Source organism: Colius striatus, chromosome 8 (assembly GCF_028858725.1).
Source record: "Colius striatus isolate bColStr4 chromosome 8, bColStr4.1.hap1, whole genome shotgun sequence".
In the NCBI taxonomy this organism is placed as follows: Eukaryota; Metazoa; Chordata; class Aves; order Coliiformes; family Coliidae; genus Colius; species Colius striatus.
The window spans coordinates 2,397,956-2,415,636 of NC_084766.1; the positions used below are offsets into that span (position 1 = coordinate 2,397,956).

At 41.4% G+C, this 17,681-nt stretch overlaps 1 protein-coding gene across 5 annotated transcripts in view; it reads left to right on the top strand.

Annotated features, from left to right (window-relative positions):
• ADK (adenosine kinase) overlaps positions 1-17,681 on the top strand; it is a 253,036-nt gene that overhangs the window by 24,735 nt on the left and 210,620 nt on the right. For all 5 annotated transcript variants that reach the window (XM_062001445.1, XM_062001448.1, XM_062001447.1 and 2 more), the window contains exon 3: positions 5,223-5,276. In XM_062001445.1, the coding sequence (XP_061857429.1) occupies positions 5,223-5,276 (54 nt within the window). The remainder of the gene's footprint in view (positions 1-5,222; positions 5,277-17,681) is intronic.

The following is a 17,681-nucleotide window of genomic DNA, read 5'->3' on the forward strand; positions in this document are numbered from 1 at the left end:
TGAAAGGTCTTTTCTTTTATTGATGAAGCATAGCCCAGTATAGCATAAATTGTCTCGTCCAGTTAAATATAACCAACATGCTTTAGGCCTCTGACAGAAAAATCACACTCAGTTCTTTTTTAGCTAGATTTTCTGCAGAGTTCAAAGAACATGTTGGATATCTCCCCTTTCATACCTCCCATTTTTAGTCAGTCTGGGAAATACTTGAAACAGTAACTGCAGCAGAGCATGTCAAGTACAATAAGCTCAGGGGCTAGCAAAGGCCGAGCGCGTTCGGAGGGGAGCAAGGTTAGCCATGTACTGTGGCAAAAGTTCATATTTATTTGTACATCAAACAAGGCAGAGGAATGTCTGCACAGAGGCATGTTCCCAGCTTCCTGGGGTGCTTTGCTGTCACAGCTTTGTGTTGCTGAAATAGCTTTAATGCTGACTAATCCCATTGGTTAATGCAAAAAAGTGTGTCTTTCTGTCATCTTGTTCCTTCACAGGTACTGATGAAAATATTGCTCTGAGGTGTGTGCAGCTTTTTGTACCTCTTTGTTCTGGGTAGTCTGCATGATAGACATTGGCTTTTCTGGCCCAAGCAGCTGCACAGCAGGGAGTTTGGACAAGATGATCTCTAGACATCCTTTCCAAGCTTTTCCTTCAAGTCAGAAATGCTGCAAGGTGAATTAATTTTGAGGTTAGGAAGAGCTACTGCCACTCTTTGAAACATGCTTGCTCATCACCAGTTGTGATTTTGAGCCTTAGGTCAGGGGTGTTTTACCAGCTTTTCAGGAAACTCTTGTGCACAGTGCAGATCTGAACTTGATATTCAGCTCACTTGGACTTTTTCAACAGAACATCTTTAGCTTAGGCTGCAGTTTGTGTTGAATTTGGTTGAAGCTGTGTAAAGCTGCGTGCTGCCTGAAGGGAGCTGTGCCTTATGGCTATTGGTTACATCAAAAGCAGTATTGTAGAAGTGCTGACTACAGTTGGAACATTAATTTTCACACTCATAATTAGGAACTAGGAAATCAAGGGTTGAGTTGTAGGATGACCATTTCCAGAAGTGTCCTCATCATGCATCATCCATCAGAGCTGAGCTTCCAGGTTCTAGGAAGCATAGAAAATGCAAAGCAGACATCCAATACACATCACATCTGTGTATAAACTGAAATTGAGGTGGTGAATGTAGAGGTGAATGCTGGGGAAATAATACAACCAAACAGAACATGTTGTGCAGAGATCAACCTCTAGCTGTTATAGACAGTAAAACTCTTCCAAGTGGCCTTGGGTTCTTTTGATAGGGTATATTTAGCTGTATGTACAGCCACATTTCCTCAGCACCATTCTGGCTCTGTATGATACCTGTCCTCAGAATGCCTGCAGTAATCTTTAGTCTGGGTCTGTGCTACTTCAGTCTTAGATATTTTCCCTTTGTACCAGCCTGGAAACAATGTAGTTGTGAATCTACAGTTAATGTTTTAGGGGGCTGAGTTTGTTGTTATGTATGTATCTGCATGTACATAAAGCTTGTCTCTGGAAACAACAATTGCAGAGGGGGAAAACAACATGAAGCTCAGATCTGAGTTCTGGTGGAGTTACTGGTTACAGTAAACAAAAGAGGGAAGCAGATTGAAAGGTTCAGGGCACCTGTGTCTTGGGAACTTGAAAACATCCTTGATAATTAAAATTCAATGATTTCAAGATGTTTTCTCATGGAAGTAAATCTGCAGTTTGTTAATGTTCTGAAGTTATAGAGTCAGAGACTATAATGGGAGGGGTTCCAACAACCTTGCTCAGCAGGCTAATTCAGATGTCTTGGATTGCTGTGACCCACTGCAGTCAAAGAATAGACTTAAACACAGCGTGGGCTGGAGGTGGGTCTGTGTTTCTTGGTGAAGCACAGGGGGATTAGCTTGCTCATTTGTCTTGGTGACTTAAATGCCTGAACAAACTTTTGTTTTATAACTCGATTGGCAAGGATATTGCTTAAAAAACTATCTCAGCACTGAAGTGTAACATCAAGCAGTGTGAAACCTCTCATTTAAGCTGTGATTAGAAGATGGATGATAAAATAATGATCTCTGTTAGCTCCCATCTGCAGCTAGCTCAGAGCTTGGATCAGAACAGGGTATGTAGGAGTGACACTGATACAATGGTGTCTAGAGGTGAGACCAAGATGTTGTGGCGTAAGAAATTCCATATCAAACAGAGTTTGGAGAGAAAGCTGCTGTCTTCCCAGAGTGGAAGTTTCACCCAAGGTGTTATCAGCCTGTGGGACTGTCAGAAGCTGTGGTGCTTGGAGGCTGGGGTTTGCCTATCTGGGCAGGCAGCTGCACTGGTTTGGTGGAAACCTGCAGCTGTGCAGTGTGATAATTGCTGCAGTTGGGGCACTTGTCCAGTCCATCTTCATCCTTGTGTGCAGCTGACATTTTGAAAGGGGGTGATTAGAACATTGGCTACTCTTGCAATTGATTAGGTATCTGTGAAGGACATGCCAAAGTGTTTGAATGTATCGGTTTTGAAATGCACTGCAGTTTAACACATACCATCTGCAGACCCTTGTGTGTTGTTCTTCTTTGAAACAGGATCTTGAGCAGCAATGAAGAGACTGTTGACATTTTGCGACTCTATCACAGTTGGGTGCTGGGTACTTGAAAAGAGCCATCGGTATTTTATGTTCTAAGATATGTTGAACTTTGAATTTCACAGGGCAGAAAACAGGAAAAAAAATGAAGTTATGGTTGCTCCAGTTCCTTTGCCCACTTCCACAGCATATTCTCATCTCATCTACTTGCTAGTTTAGTACTAGACACGTGGATGAACAATACATGTACAGTACGTTGTTCTGGTTGCTTAGGTGCTTTTAAATGGCACTTATTTACTTTTGATGGCATATCTTTAGCTTCAACTTTTGCATTAAGTGTCCTTGGCTCCTAAAATGTTTCTTTTTGATAGGAATTTTCCCAAATCTAAGCTTCATCAGTTAGGAAGAGCCAACTGGTGTTTATTAATCCCATTGGGCAAACCTCAGGGGTAGCAGCTGTGTCCCTCCCGCACCCCTCTGGTATGTCAGTAACATACCCGAGGAGAAAATCACACATCTGTTAAACAGCATTCCCATCATGTTACATGGCTTCTGCTGTACTAGTCTGAGTAAGCAGGGAAAGGTTTTGTTTGGGTTTTTTCCTATAAATGATTGTGGAGGGGTTAAATGGCTTAAAAAAAAGAGAAACAGAGAATTTGGGAGCTTTAAATATATAATCACTATTTTTGTGTCTTCAGTAGATAAAATTGCATTCAGTTCCAGCCAAATAGTCTGCTCCCTGGTCAGAAGAAAAGCATGCAGTGTTTGTCTGAGAAGAGTTGTGGCTTTATGTGGTTATATTTTTTTAAGGGGCTGAATGATCTCCATTCCCAAAGTGGATTGCATATTAGCCAAAGGTCTCTCTGCCAATCACAGGAAGATCTTTCCAGATCCTTTTAGCAAATGACCTGATTTCATTTGATTGCAAGTTGCATGGGAAGAGTTCCTGTCCTTTAACTTCTCAAAGATGCTTCTTTTAGAACTTCCTAATAACCCTTTGCTGTGATACATAAGTGTTTGTTAGCAATGAAACTCTTCCCAAGAGGTGGCAAATGGAGATATTGGGGAGGAGCAGCAGCAGTATGAAGGGGCTGGTGTTGGTATAGACCCTTTTTCATGAAAGAAAAAGAGCTGTTTCCCTACAGAAAACAGTGATTTGGAAGTAAATGTAAGACCACAACAGTTTAAATTTATGGCATAAGGACTAATAGGATGGTGAACTATAAAGAAGACTTGGCAATTAAACCAAGTGACCTGAATCTGTTATTGAGCAGTGTGTTACGGGGTAGCCTGCTTGCTAGAAGAGTCAGATGCAAACCCTGCTTTTAGAAGGAGAATGTAGATGGACCCCTCTGTATCCTGATTAGAAGTGACTACATGAAGGATTTAGCAGCAAAGTGGATAAATGGAGGCAAGTCAGCGTGATACTATGGCAAATAACCTAAGGCAATCTCTGCATATGTAAACAAGAAAAATGGGTCAGTCAGTTGGTGTCGTGTATGTTTGAATGCAGCACTAGTGAGCTTGAGAATGTGTCTGGGGTCGATACTTGCATTTTAAACGGAGCCTGAAAAAACCAGTGTCAGAGATGATCATCAGAAACTGCTGTGAGGAGCAGCTAACAAATTCTGCCTGTTTGAAACAGACATCCATTTACAAGATAGCTCAGTTGGAGTTGGTTGGTGATGAGGAGGTTTCCTCGGGAGGAGTGATTTATGGTTCCGCAGTTGACTGGAGCTAGGAACAAAACCAGAGGGCAAAGAGGCAGCGGGAGCCTTCTGCAGCGTGAGCTGTTAGCTGTTTGCAGAGTTATCAAACGGACACTTGACTTTTAGCTGCTTACATTACGGGTGACAGTCTTACAAACCAAGCAACTGAGGGGAAAAAAAAAAGCCCAGCCCAACCCAAACTGGAAAAACCAAACCCCACAGCAAACCACAGCAGTTAGATTTATGGGATATTTTGAGATGGCAAAACATTTTGCTCTGAGGCAGAACAAAAGTGAGGTCAGTTCTTAAAGGTTTTCCAAAGTGAGTGACAGTGCAGCCTGCAAGTAGTAGCCTGTGCTGGGGGAGACTGGGTTCCTTTTGCCCTTTGTTTTAAACAGCATAGGCAACCTATTCTTTTCAGCTACTTCTTAGGCAGAGAGCTAGCAAAGAAAGGTGGTTGGGTTTTGTTTTCTCAAGCTCTCTCTTTGGGCTGCAGAAATGTTAAAGAAACATATACCTATAGAACATTTTTAGTATTGATGGTTTCATTTAGCACAGTTTGCTAAACACTCCAGCCAGTTTTAGTGTCCCCCTTGTCTGTGTTCCTTGCTGTTGTGTTTTGTCAGATATAACTTATAAGGTCAATGTACACTTTATGGCATGAAGTGCAATGATTTTTGGACATACAGCAAGTCAAATCTGATATCATTTCAAGCTATGGTACAAAGCAGAAGTTTTCTGTGGTGTTAAGTTTGCTTTAATAAACATGTGGTAAATTTTTAGAGGGCTTAGCTGCTGTCTTTGCAACACTTGAGATACCTGAGTCAACAAGTATTACACAGTTTATTAATTGGACAATTGGAAACTGTAATTAAAAATGACATTTTATGGCTATATCCTCAAAGGAGTAACTAACTGCTCTGTGTTTGTGTTTTTTCAAGGTATGGACTGAAGCCAAATGACCAAATTTTGGCAGAGGACAAGCACAAAGAACTGTAAGTTCTTGTATGGTGATATACATGCATGTTATGTATTACCATATTAAATGAGATTAAAGTACACACTGTAATCAAAGATGGCCCAGTTGGAACATTCTTGCATGCTTGTACATGTAAGCATATAGACTACATAAAGGCAATGCTATAATACTTTTCATTGCAGAATTTAGTTCCATTTTCTTATTTTTCAAGCCATTATGTCAAGTAGTTGTGCACTTTAAGACCAGTGGCTGAGGAGCCATACTCAGTGCATGGACTCCAGTTTCCTTTTGCCTTGTTCATTCACTGTTCTCCACGAGCTGCCTGAAAAATGCTCAGTGTGAATATTGCCTTTGCCATTCCTCAAATGTATCTGATGTTACTGCTTTTTATTTGAAGATAGTTGGTACTTGTCAGCCCTTCTATAATACTTTGTGTCTTCTCAATGATGGCTGCTGGAATACACACACACACACACACACACACACATATATATATATATATATATAAGCTGTATTTCAAAGAAGTTACAGATTTTTAGCATTACTTCCAAATGGATTCCTTTCAGGATGCAGTGGGGAATTTGGTCCCTTTTGTGTGCACCTACGTGCTTAGATAACAAGAAAAACACCTTTTCTTTCCCTTCAGACTTCCAGCTTTTGCTCATAATGACCTGCTTCTGTTATTGCACTAGCATGATTTTGCATTGCTTTGTAGCACTCCCGAAAGACTTAAGCAGTTTATGCATCTGTAAGATGAGCTAACAGTTGATGAATTAATAGCTATAGCTGTCAGGTTATCCCATGTTAAAAGTTGGGATGTTTCTCATTAGATTTCAAACAGTAAAAATGTATTCTCTTAATGAAGATTTAATTCCTTTGGAAGAAGAATTGCCTGTGAAGAGCCTTGGTGATCAAATTCCCAGCCAAATAAAATGTCCTTGTTCTTTCAGAGGATGGAGAAGACATTTAACTTAAATTTGTGCATCGTGGTAATGTACCTGTGACACTGAAATGACTTGAGCTGCAGGCAAAAAAACAGGCACTGCAGCTGCCTTTGATGGGCAGATAAGGCTGGTTTAATGTAGAGCAGTCTCGCTAATGACAGAACCCTTTTGGACAGCATGATTAGCTCCATAGATGTGTTGGACCATTTCAGAAGATATAAGCTGCAAGTATTACAAGTAGTAGCACACTGAGGGGTTAAACAGAAGTGAGATGACATACAGGTCTGCATTTTGGACAGTACAAGTTGTACTGTGTACACAAGCTTTATTTGCAGAATAGATACTGATTAAACTGAACCTTTTTTGTGAGGTATTTAATTTGAAGTAGTTTAAACATACTAAAACCCTGTTTGAGCTTTTTATTTTAAGTACCTTGCATATTGCTCAATTGCATATGAATTACTGATGTCTTTACAACAGAGTCACTTCTTAGATAGAGGGTTGAACTGCTTTAAATGAGGACAAATCAGTGAAACTGAAGTTTTACATTTACCAGCTGCAACAGAAAGCTTTCTTTGGTTTTGCATTGTTATCACTACAGTAGTTCCCAAGATGATTTATGTGCTGTTGGGTATAATGGAAGAGTTTGAACATACTTTTGCCATTGACCTTGGCATCTTGAGTGTTGCTGGATTCCTGACCGGGGAAAAACTCTCATGGGTCAGTGTCACATTGCTTCCAGAGAGACCTTTGGAACTTTTCTCATGTGCTGTGTGGTCATCTTCTTGGACCATGTTAACAGCAGTTGGGAACAGATTAAACAGTGTTGAAGCTCAGAGCACTTTCAGTCCTTCGAGCTGAATTACCTCGTTTGATTTACAGAGGAGTTGGTAAATACTTAACTGTCTTTGTTTCTGGTGCTGAGGTAGGGTTTCATATTGGAAGGAAATGCTGATTCAGGGAATAACCTACCACTAGGGGAGTTATTTGTTTGGTTGGAAACTTGCTCTTAGGTTTAGTGCCTTACAGCTGGGGTGTGCTCATGAACCTGATGATTTCAGGTCAAATACAAAGTTATACTCTATGTGTTTCTGTTCAGTGCCAAAACTCCTGTGCTTAAAATACTTTATCTTCTCGTCTTTGAAACATCAGCACCTTTTCTAGTGACTTACCTAGGAAAGATTACTCTTTTTTGGGGGGGTATTCTTCATCCAATAGTAGCACAATGATTTCCCTGGCTGTCAGATGTCCTCCAGTTTGTTCCAGGTCACTTCTATGCAACCATTCTGCATAAAAACGTACATTTGGGAGAGTTATGATTGCCTTATCTCCAAAGGTAATCGAGACAGCTACACCCTGACTTGGCTTGATCCTTTTGTCCTTGAATCTTGGTTATCTAGATACCTAAGTACAGCCACTAAGACAGAGTGGAGTTGGTTTACAGGCATGACATCGTACTGAACTTCTATTTTAAGATCTAAGGTATGAAAGATCACCTTTTTTTTTTCACTGCTTCCACTTCAGCTGTAGCAGCCTTTAAAAATGGTATCTTTTCCTTAGTGAATACCTTCTTTCTCTTGAAGGAATTTGTTAGCACTGAAGTTTTAAGTTTGTGCATACATACACTTTTTTCTGGAGTTCATCTGGTGACACCCTCATCTACCTCAATCGATTCCAGAATGCACACAGTGAAGGTTACTGTCCTGCAGCTCAGCCAGGGAGTGAATGTGTGCAGGCTCCTTAGCCTGCTCCCATGTTAAATGAGCAGGAGAGTTCAAACCATCTCAATGGACGATCAAGCTAAGCATGACGGTGTTATAGTGAATCAGATGAGCAATTGCATTTGTTTTCACTGGCAAGCTTGCTGTTCTGCAATGAGAATGGCAAAGATGGGAGAACAATAGCATCTTCAGTTTGCACAGGGGTTTTACAAGGCAAGCATCCATCTGTGGCTTGAGACACGTCCTGGACATGTTTCCCAGCATCCTCAACCAAATGGATCCCCTGTGACTTTGAGGAGAGGGAAAAAGCATTCCCTCCTTCAGAGAGAAACTTGGCAAACTTGGGCTTAGTAAGGTTGGTGAGGCTTTAATGTTGCATATGTTGTTCCCTGTCTGAGAACAAGAAATATAAACAATCTCTTGAGAGAAATGAAGCTGTTTCTCCTGACCCTATATATAGTCCTTTTACTAGTTACTCCTATTCCTAACTCTCAGACTTTGAGTGACTTCAAGTGGAGTTCACATTAACCAAGTGTACACTTGTGTGCACATGTATTGTTGCCTAGGCTGATACTTTTTACTGTAGTTCCACATCAAAAGTCTTTGAGGACAATTTTCACTATGGATAGTAGTTTTGGTAGAGATATTTGAGAGTTTTGAGTCATATTTTCTCTTACTAAACTAAGGGCTGTAGGAAAGTCCTGGTAGCTTGACTAGGTTGTAGGGATAGGTGACTAAAATGCATTCCTTGTGAGTGTTTCAAGCATTGTTTAGAGGTTAATGGTACCTCTGAGTCTGGTTTTACTACAGCTGGTTGTACAACTGTATAAACTGTTTTGTTTGAGCATGAGTTTTGGCCATGCCAGAAGACTTTTGGAAGCTAGTTGGAGGAGAAAGTAGGAAATGTAGCAGCTGTTTTGTACCCCACAGCCACCTCCCCTTTCATAATGTATCTTTTTACTGACATAAAGGCGATGAAGTGAGAAAGAGGAAGAAGATAAATATAAGCTTCCTTTCTCTTCAGTCAGCTGTTTGATGTGTTGCAGTCAGAGGGGAGGGCAGCACATTGCTGTGCTCCAAGGGGATTTATTTAGGGAATTTCCATCTTAGCTGCACACTTGCTATACAAATACTTTTTCATAGTGAAGCTGAACAAGGGAGAGGACTCAAGCTTGAGAAGAGTGATTGGAGTGACTGATGCAGTTATGAATTACCTACATTGTCCTGGGTTTTCTTGGTTGTGTTCTGGTTTTGCTTAGACAAGATGTGTACGAGTGAGTATTACAGGTAGGAATCTTGGGAGGGGTAGTAGGGCTGTTTGGGAAGGACTGAATGCCTGTGTGAGGCTTGGGAAAGAGTGGAGCAATTTAGGGATTTAGAATTAGTCTAAGTTAGAGAGCTAGAGGCTGCAAAAGGGATTTCAACCTCTTCATGGGAACGTCAGAGTTCCATGTATTAGTGGGGGTTACCATGTATAAATGACTATCACAGTGCTCAAGTGCCAAAGGGAAGGCATTCGACCCCAAATCTATTTACTGTGCAGCATGCATAAATGCTGAGGACAGCAAGGGCTGCAACTGTTTTATTGCTTTAGCAAACAGCCAAGCTGCAGTAATTCGTACCACTAGAGGGTGTAGCTTATCTTCCATAACACTTTGAAAGATCCTTTCGTGTGTGGTTTAGGATTCAGTGTCCTGATGGTGTGTGGTTTCTCCAAAATACCTTTGGTTTTTTGTCCACCCTGTTCCCCCTGAACCTAAAGCAGAGGGTAGAAAAGTGTGTTTTGGGGGAGAGATACTAAAATGTCAGAAATACTAAGCTTTACATTTTCTGTCAGCCTACTCAACATATGCTGGCAGCACAGATGATTTTTGTGACTGGGGTGATGCATGAACCCGTCACATACGTCTGTCGAAACTGTTGAGATGCTTTATATAATAAACCTCACTTGCAATTACATTGGAGTGGATTAATATGTAACATGAAGTGTGATGTGGCAATGAAGCTATGTGAAAAACCTAGGGCAATAACAAGGTAAAAAAAGCTTCCCAGCTCTCACCTTTACACAACTCCACTTTCAATATCTTCCTCAGGTATTTTTGGATCAAGCTGCCATGCTGATCTGTTTTGTGTTGTAGAGATTTGTGTGAAAGCCTCAATAAAAAGTCTACTTGGGAATTGATATATTTATTTTACACAATGTATTTAGAGCTGCTACAAGTTGCAACTTGTGAACTACTCACTGTAATGAATAAACAGCAATTCAGAAGGACCAGTCTCCTCAACTGCCACCTTCTGCTCAAGCAAGCTTAAATTCTGTCGTGTCTGGATACTCATTGTTCTGACATATAACCGAGCGCTGCTTAAAGTCAGGTTTCATTAAATGCTTAGGGAATCTGTGGAGCAAGGATCTGCACGGTGTGCTGTGGCCGTTTGAAAAGCATGTCAGTGTAGTTAGAGAGTGATGGCTGGCAAGAGCTGGGTGCTGAAGTGCATTTTGTTAATCCCATTCCTTGGGTTGTTGGCTCCCTCTGTAGAAATTACATCAAATTGCAGTTGAATTTCTCCAGGTTTTTTTTTATCCCTTCTGTGGTGTATGTTAGCAGTTTGACACGTGTACAAAAAGAATGATTTAGCCTTAGCTACAACATTTCTGTGGCAGATTCCTCCCTCGTTTGATTTGTCCCTTCAGTTCTTTGGCTGCTCACCCTCACCTGATAAGTTTTGAACACAGCACAAATGCAAATGTTACACATCTCATGAAATTAATCAGGTAATATTGTGTAAAATGGAGACTATAAATGACAGCAGAAATGCCTTTTCCTCCTTCAGTAGAGACAGTCTGTACATCTGCTTCATAGTCACATGGAAACCACAGGCGTTAATGATATTGTGCAGTTCCATTTGCGCCCTGGTATCGATGGCATGGAGTGATCTGCAGGTTGGAATCACAGAGGGGTTGATATTTGTAACTTGTGCTTATGTATCAATGTGTTGCAATTAAACTTTCTGCATACATTAACGTTATTTTGTGTAGAGAATATTAGAGCAAAGCTTGGCGGTGTAGCTTATAGGCTCTGTTAGAATATTGTGTGGTGTTAAGCAGCTCTTGGAAATGAGGGTTGATTCATCTTGTATGACACAGTGAATATTTGATGTGAAACAGAGGAAAACCTCTGATAAAAGCTGTGATTGACAGGTAAGAACAAGGCCTGTGTTCCTCTGGGGGACCTTGGTTTTGTCGTCTGAGCTGCTTAGCCGAGACTGTTGCGTGATCTAATGCTTCCAGGGTAGTGGGAAGGAGGAGAGCTGGAAGGGAGAGAGAGGGATGGATGTCAAAGCCAATGGAGAATGCAAAGTAATTTGTGTGTGACTCATGTGAGAACACAAAACCAAAAGGTCTAAAACCAGTTGCTAGAGGATTGAAATGCAATTTGCTTAAATGAAGTTACAGACGTTCCTAGTGTCGGATTTCTGTTTCTTCTGTACTCTTGCTCTTATGTGACTTAATCTCACATCATCATTTCTTTTCTCTTACCTTCAAGAGCGGTTTTTCAAGTACCTGTGTCGTGTGCTTTGATTATCACTGCCGTGTGATAAGTGGTACAGCAGAGATATCAAAAGATCCTCCAAGGGAAAGATGTTTGGGAATATTCCGAACTGTAATTGCGGCTCAAATTGGAGAGCTTTTGGGAGCTCTCACGCTGCTGGTTCTTGAGGTAAATTGATCTTTCACAACGATTTCTTACACTCTGAAAACTGATACAGAAATAGATGGGTTGACATGGACCTGCTGACCGCTTCTAGCAGCGAGCTAATGAGATGAGTATTGCTCTTTGTGACAGGAATTGATGTTGCTTCAAATATACTCTATATACTTTGTCTGAAACAAAGAAATACGTTTTTGTTTTTACTGCCCATTCCTGAAGCCACCCTCAAGCACAAACTGAGCTGGTGGCCCACAGCACTAAACTGGGTGCCCAGACTTGGAAGGTTCAAGTACTGTGAAGTCCTCTAACGGGTTTCAGCTTGCCACTCGCTGGGTGTTCATAGCAAAGGCTTTCACAAATAGTTGTACCCCCTTGTCCCTCTGGAGTTCACGTTTCAATAAATGCAGTTTGGGCAGTCAGGGAGGTGTCTTTGAACACCTTCTTGTATTTTACAATGAATTAAAAAGTGGTGTGGAAAAATGGTGTTAATTCCATGGTGCACCCAGTGCAGTTCTGACACAGGAGTGACACGACTCTGTGCAGCCTCTGACGTTTGAGGACTGACTTCAGAATATGCAGACTCATTTTTCATGACGCTGCATTTTCTGTCACTGTATTGGCTTCTTTCAGAAATGGGGTGCTTGCTTACGGTAAGATGCAATCTTCAAGGGCAGAGCATGCAAAGTCTTCTGGGACTGCTGTTTCTTAGTTAAGGTAGCTGGAAAGGTTTCTGCGTCATAGCACTACACTTGAGATTTTCTAACGCTTAAAAATGACTAATTGGTCACTTTACTAACCTGGAAGATATACTTGCTGTGGGATGGCTTTGAGGTGTCAGGAGTACTTAATTTATGCATCTCTGGCTATTTATCTTGCAGCTTGAAGTATCCTGAGAGATAGAATGAAGGCTTAACTTAACATGGGATTTTGATTGCATTCTTCTGCCGTACTCATTACATGTTGTATTTGATGGAGTGAAATGCCCAGCAAAGCTGCTGCAGCTGTGGCAATGCCAGAAAGCCCCAGGCAGGGCCGTGCAGTCTGGAGTGGGGTTGTCACAAGGTGGTGCTTGAGGCAGTGCCTCCCTTGACAGCCACCCGTGGAAGGCCACAGTCCCAGGTGTAAAATGTCTACAGCTTTTAACCGCTCTAAATACTTGGCAGCACGTGGCTGTCTTGGTGTTTAAATACCTGTAAGCTTGAAATGAGAAGGCTTACTGCTTTCACAGACTATTTAAAACCCATGGAAATAAGAAGTGTGTTTTCTGTGGCACATCATGTGCATGCACAGTTGCAGCTTGAGGTAAGATACACCTGAGTACAAGAAGCAGATTGTGTTGCTTTGTTGTGTTTTGGGGTGTTTTGAGACCAAAAAGGTATTCAGATTACTGCTTCAACAGGTTATGTTATAATAGATGAAACTGCAAAACCCAGAGTGAGAATTCAATTATGTCTTCTCTAAACTCAACTTCATTTTGTGGGTTTCTCTCTTCTGTTTTTTTACCAGCATGATGTGATTTAGGTGGTGTCTTTTCAAGTGATGTGCACATGTTGCTGATATTATTGTCTTTGGGTTGGGCAATGCAAGATACATTATTTAATGCTGTGTTCTGTTTTTTATGGATAGTCCTAAAAGTAGGTGGAGGGTTTAAGCTTTGAATATTTCTGCATTTTAATGACAAAACCTACTGTAACAGAAGATGTGCTCAAACTGCATTGGAAAAGGCAGACATCTTTCATTAGATTTCTTGGAACAGCCTCAGGCTTTTGCAAACGGTTAGAAACTGTAAACCAGAACTTGCTGCTTGCTGGCACCTGTGTGTGCATGTTCAGTTTAAATGCATAAACTCTGCAACTTATTGTTTCTTCATAATTCCTAAGAGACAGAGGATATCTTGCCACCACGTCCTCTAAATAATCAGGTGCTAAGCTGCAGCGTGGTGTAGTCCAAATGCTCTCAGATGTTTGTGTGCTTCTCAGTGAACAACACAGTATATCGTTTCTCTAGCCTGGTACTTTGATTTTCTCATTACTGTTTAGAACTGAATTACCAGGAAAAAAATGAACTCATGCCCTGCATGTTACACTGTTGTACAAAAGACATGATGGCATCAGCTGTAAATTTCCAAAGCTGTTAATGCAACATCACTCACTTGACTAATTTAGCTTGAAAAGTATCTTAATTTACAGATGTCAGTGCCTAAAATAAATATCATCAACAGTATAGTTTATCAGCAACTGAAAGAATAGAGAAATCTCTGTTGTCCATTCAGTCTTTTCTGGGCTAAGCTTAACCCCAAGAGTACCAATTATTGCTCAGCTTAGTGGCTTCTGCTATTCAAAAGGAGGTGATCATCTATCAGAGCAGATTAAATAGCTTGTGTGAAAAGAATTCACTTGCTGTCCATTAACTGCCTTTCCTTTCATAGCACTTCAGAGTAAGACCTCAAGAGGTAGTTTAGTTCCATTTCCCTGATCCAGCTAGAGGTGCATCTTTGTCATTCCTGGCAGATACTTGTCCAGCCTCCGCTAAAGGCCTTTGGAAGCAGTAAGATGTCACGTGGAGGCAGTGCCATCTTTCTACATAGACTGTATGGGTGTGCTGTGTCATTCCCACTGAAAAGTTCCTCCTCCACATGCTAAATCTAGATGTTAATCTGTTCTGAGTGCTGTTTAGTTCTGTTAGCTGTCCTGCTCTTCACTCACAAAGATTACTCCCTTCCTATGGCTTTTATTCTTGTCTTCTCAAGTCTGTCCTTTTCTCCTAATCTATGCAGTGCAGGATACATCTGTTCCTGGAGCTCACATCATCTCAGCTTCTTCCCAATATCACTGCTTTTCATCTGGCCTCCCTCCAGTTGTTTTAGGTACTTGATGAAATGCACTGCCAAAAATGGGATGCAATCTTCCAGCTGTGGCCTTGCCATATGTAGTGCAGAATTCCTAAGGCACAGAATTAAACCCAACTAAACTCAAAACTGTCACAGAGTGTAGTATTCTGAGCAAGTACTCCTGGAATCATAAATATTGATCTTCAGATGTTCATTTTCCCGTCACTTTGGAGATGCTGGTTGGTATGCCTTAGAACTGAAATAGCAGTTTGTTGAACATTCAGAATGAGAAACGAGGCCCATTAAATAAAAAGGAAGCTTTAAAGTTACAGCATCTATTTTACTTCCTATGTTTAGGGTTTAGTTTTTGAAGTTCAAGAGTAACTGTACTACTAATTAACCCCTAGTCAAATATAATTGACCTCTACCCTCTCCTCCCTTCCCTGGATAAATGAACTCAGGAAAAGAAAGTAAGTAGATGCAAGTCAGATAAGTGACTCTCAGAAGTCCTCTGGATACACTACATGAAACAAGAAAATAACATTGCTTGTTCAGTTCCTGGAGGTGTTTGTTTGTGGCTCACATTTCCTGTGTGGTTTGAGAGCTGAGAATTGTCGTTTCAGAATGACTGTTGGCGTGTCGTCCTTGGGAGGGGATCGTTCTTCTTTGCCTCCTGATAAGCAGGACACCATGAGTTAAAAGCTCTTTGTCATCATTTTGAAGTTGGAGTGATCAAAGTTGTGTGCAGTTTAACTATGAAGAGCAGTTGTTTGTCCTTCTGAGGTATTTTTCATGGATGAGCCTTCCTGCCATGGAAAATCACGGTGCAAAATTTGGCCGTTGCGTTTGGTTACAGAAGATTCCCTTTGCATCAGGTCTGCTGGAAGAGTGAAGTGGCAGAATGCCTGCAGGATGGAACACACAACTAATGCCAGTAAGTCCACTAAACAGAGCAGTGAAGAGGGGGTTGAGAAGATTAGAGTGCATAGGAATGGGATAGGGAATAAAATTTCTAAACTGGGGAGCCAGAACAGTGCAGGATTGGCAGGACAAGGCCTTGTGCAAAGAGAATGTCTATTTGCTAGGGTATGGCCCTGTGCACCTCAGCACCCCTGCAGCTGAAAGTGTAGAGCAGGCAGGTCACCTGTAGTATGAGTCAAATATTGACTTAAGCCATTTTAGTAGTGATGGAAGAGATCACTGTCACTCTGATTTGATTGGGGCATCTAGAAGCTAGTGCTTAGCAGTGTGAGTATATGTGTGTGGTATGGATAGGCAGGTTTGTGTTTGCAGGGAGACAGGTTTGTGTTTTTAGTGTAAACCTGATTTGCTTTCTTACTGATCATGAACAGCACCGAAGGCTTGCCAGAAAGTATCCCATCTTCTGATCTACACACTTAGTAGCTCAGTAATCATTGCATATGGGTGTCTCCAGACATTTAAACTGATTTGTTCTTGCAGCTTTCTGTTAGATAAGGTTGTCATTTTATGGATTTGTGGCCAAAGCAAACAGGGAATGTGGCTGGCTCTGAATTGCATGGGAAACTTGCAGCAGATTCAGAAGCTGTGTGCTTTAACCACTGAGCCATCTGCTCGTTCTGAAGGGGGTCTCCTGCCCTAATACCGTAGTGACTGGATGATCAGATGACCTTGCTTTACAAGAAGTGGAAACAGCAGCTGACACACACTGCAGCTTCTGTCCCCAAACCAGTGATCACAGATGGAGTGCAGCTGCTGCAAGGGATTCGGTGATACCTTCTGGTCACATGAATCAGCTGGTGCAGTTTCAACTGCAGATGCCAGTGTCTCTGCTGAGCAGCTGAAACCAATATACATTATTCAGGCTGGTGCAGGAGCCTGTGGGAGGTGATGGAGATAAACTCTGTGGCAGCTAAGCATCTTAAGCACCCTGTCCCCAGTAGTGTGTCCTGGCCTGGCCTTGTCTTTTGAACTGGTGTAGTTGTCTCTGATGATGGAGGGAGTAACAACAGAGCTGCAGACAGTGAGAATTTAAGGGGATTAATTCATTTCAGTTATTAATTTCCAGTATCTGCATAAACAAAACAAAGCACACACACACAGACACTCTCTTATCCTTCTTGTCCTAGCTTTAGGTCAGTCTTGGGCTATCAAAGACAGGAAGGCAGAAGGACCATGATGGAAAAAGTATTCCAGGAAATTCGAGATTAGTGTGAAAATGTGAGTGCTTGGATTTGAAGGTGAATGTTTAAACAAGATATGCCATTGAAGTACTTAACACTTCAGGTTTTTAAACTGTAGTGACATGTTACCTGACAGATGTGATGGAAGATGAGATGGGCTACTCTTAACTTGCTTCTGTACTCGCTTAGCTTGTCTAAAGGAGGTGATCTTTTTCAGTAGCACGCAGCAGCAGTGAATAAGCCTTGCCATGCCCTTCTGCTAGCACAGCCCTGCACAGATTTCTGTATTCTTAAAACCCAACCCAACATAAATTTTTGGGTAATAATCTCAGCAGCAGCTCAGGGAATGCTTTGAAACAGCAGTTTTCTTGAAACCTGGCCGTGTGTGAACGTCCCACATCCTAACGAAGAGAACATTGTGCTGTCATGTTTGTCTAAATACCCGTGCTAGTGGTTGGAGGGAGGTGTTAAATTGAAAGGATGTGCTTGTGTCAAGAATTGGACACTGAACTATTAAACTGTATGACACTCTTTAATTAATGTGCCTATTGTGACATAAACACCCTGCAAAACCAGTTCTTTCTCTATTACTGTCATGTTGTTTATAGCAGATGGCAATTACTGTACAGCAGCATTTTCCTCCTTCATTTCCTTTTGTGTTTTCTCTTTGGGTGTGCCACAGGGGCTTGCCATGAGGAGGGGTCACCATTCTGTCTCCAGTCATCAACAAAATGACTGGAAAGAAGAAACTTGAATGAGAGTTTAAAAAGGAGGAATGAGCAAGCCTAAAATACACAGACAACAGTTAGGGGGTTTTGGAGGGGAGAGGGTGGGAAGCAGTGGTTTGTTTGGATGGTTTTTTAAATTATATACTGAGAAGACACTGATTTCTACCCGAAAAAAACAGTAAGGAGCTTCCTTAGTCAGCAAAAAGGCCTTTGCCACCTTCAGAGCTTGTAAATATGACAAGTCTTGGTCTTGTATTTGTGGCTCGGGATTATTTGTGCACAGTTATTTCTAGTTGTACTTTCCAGACTCTTTGCTGGTATTGCAT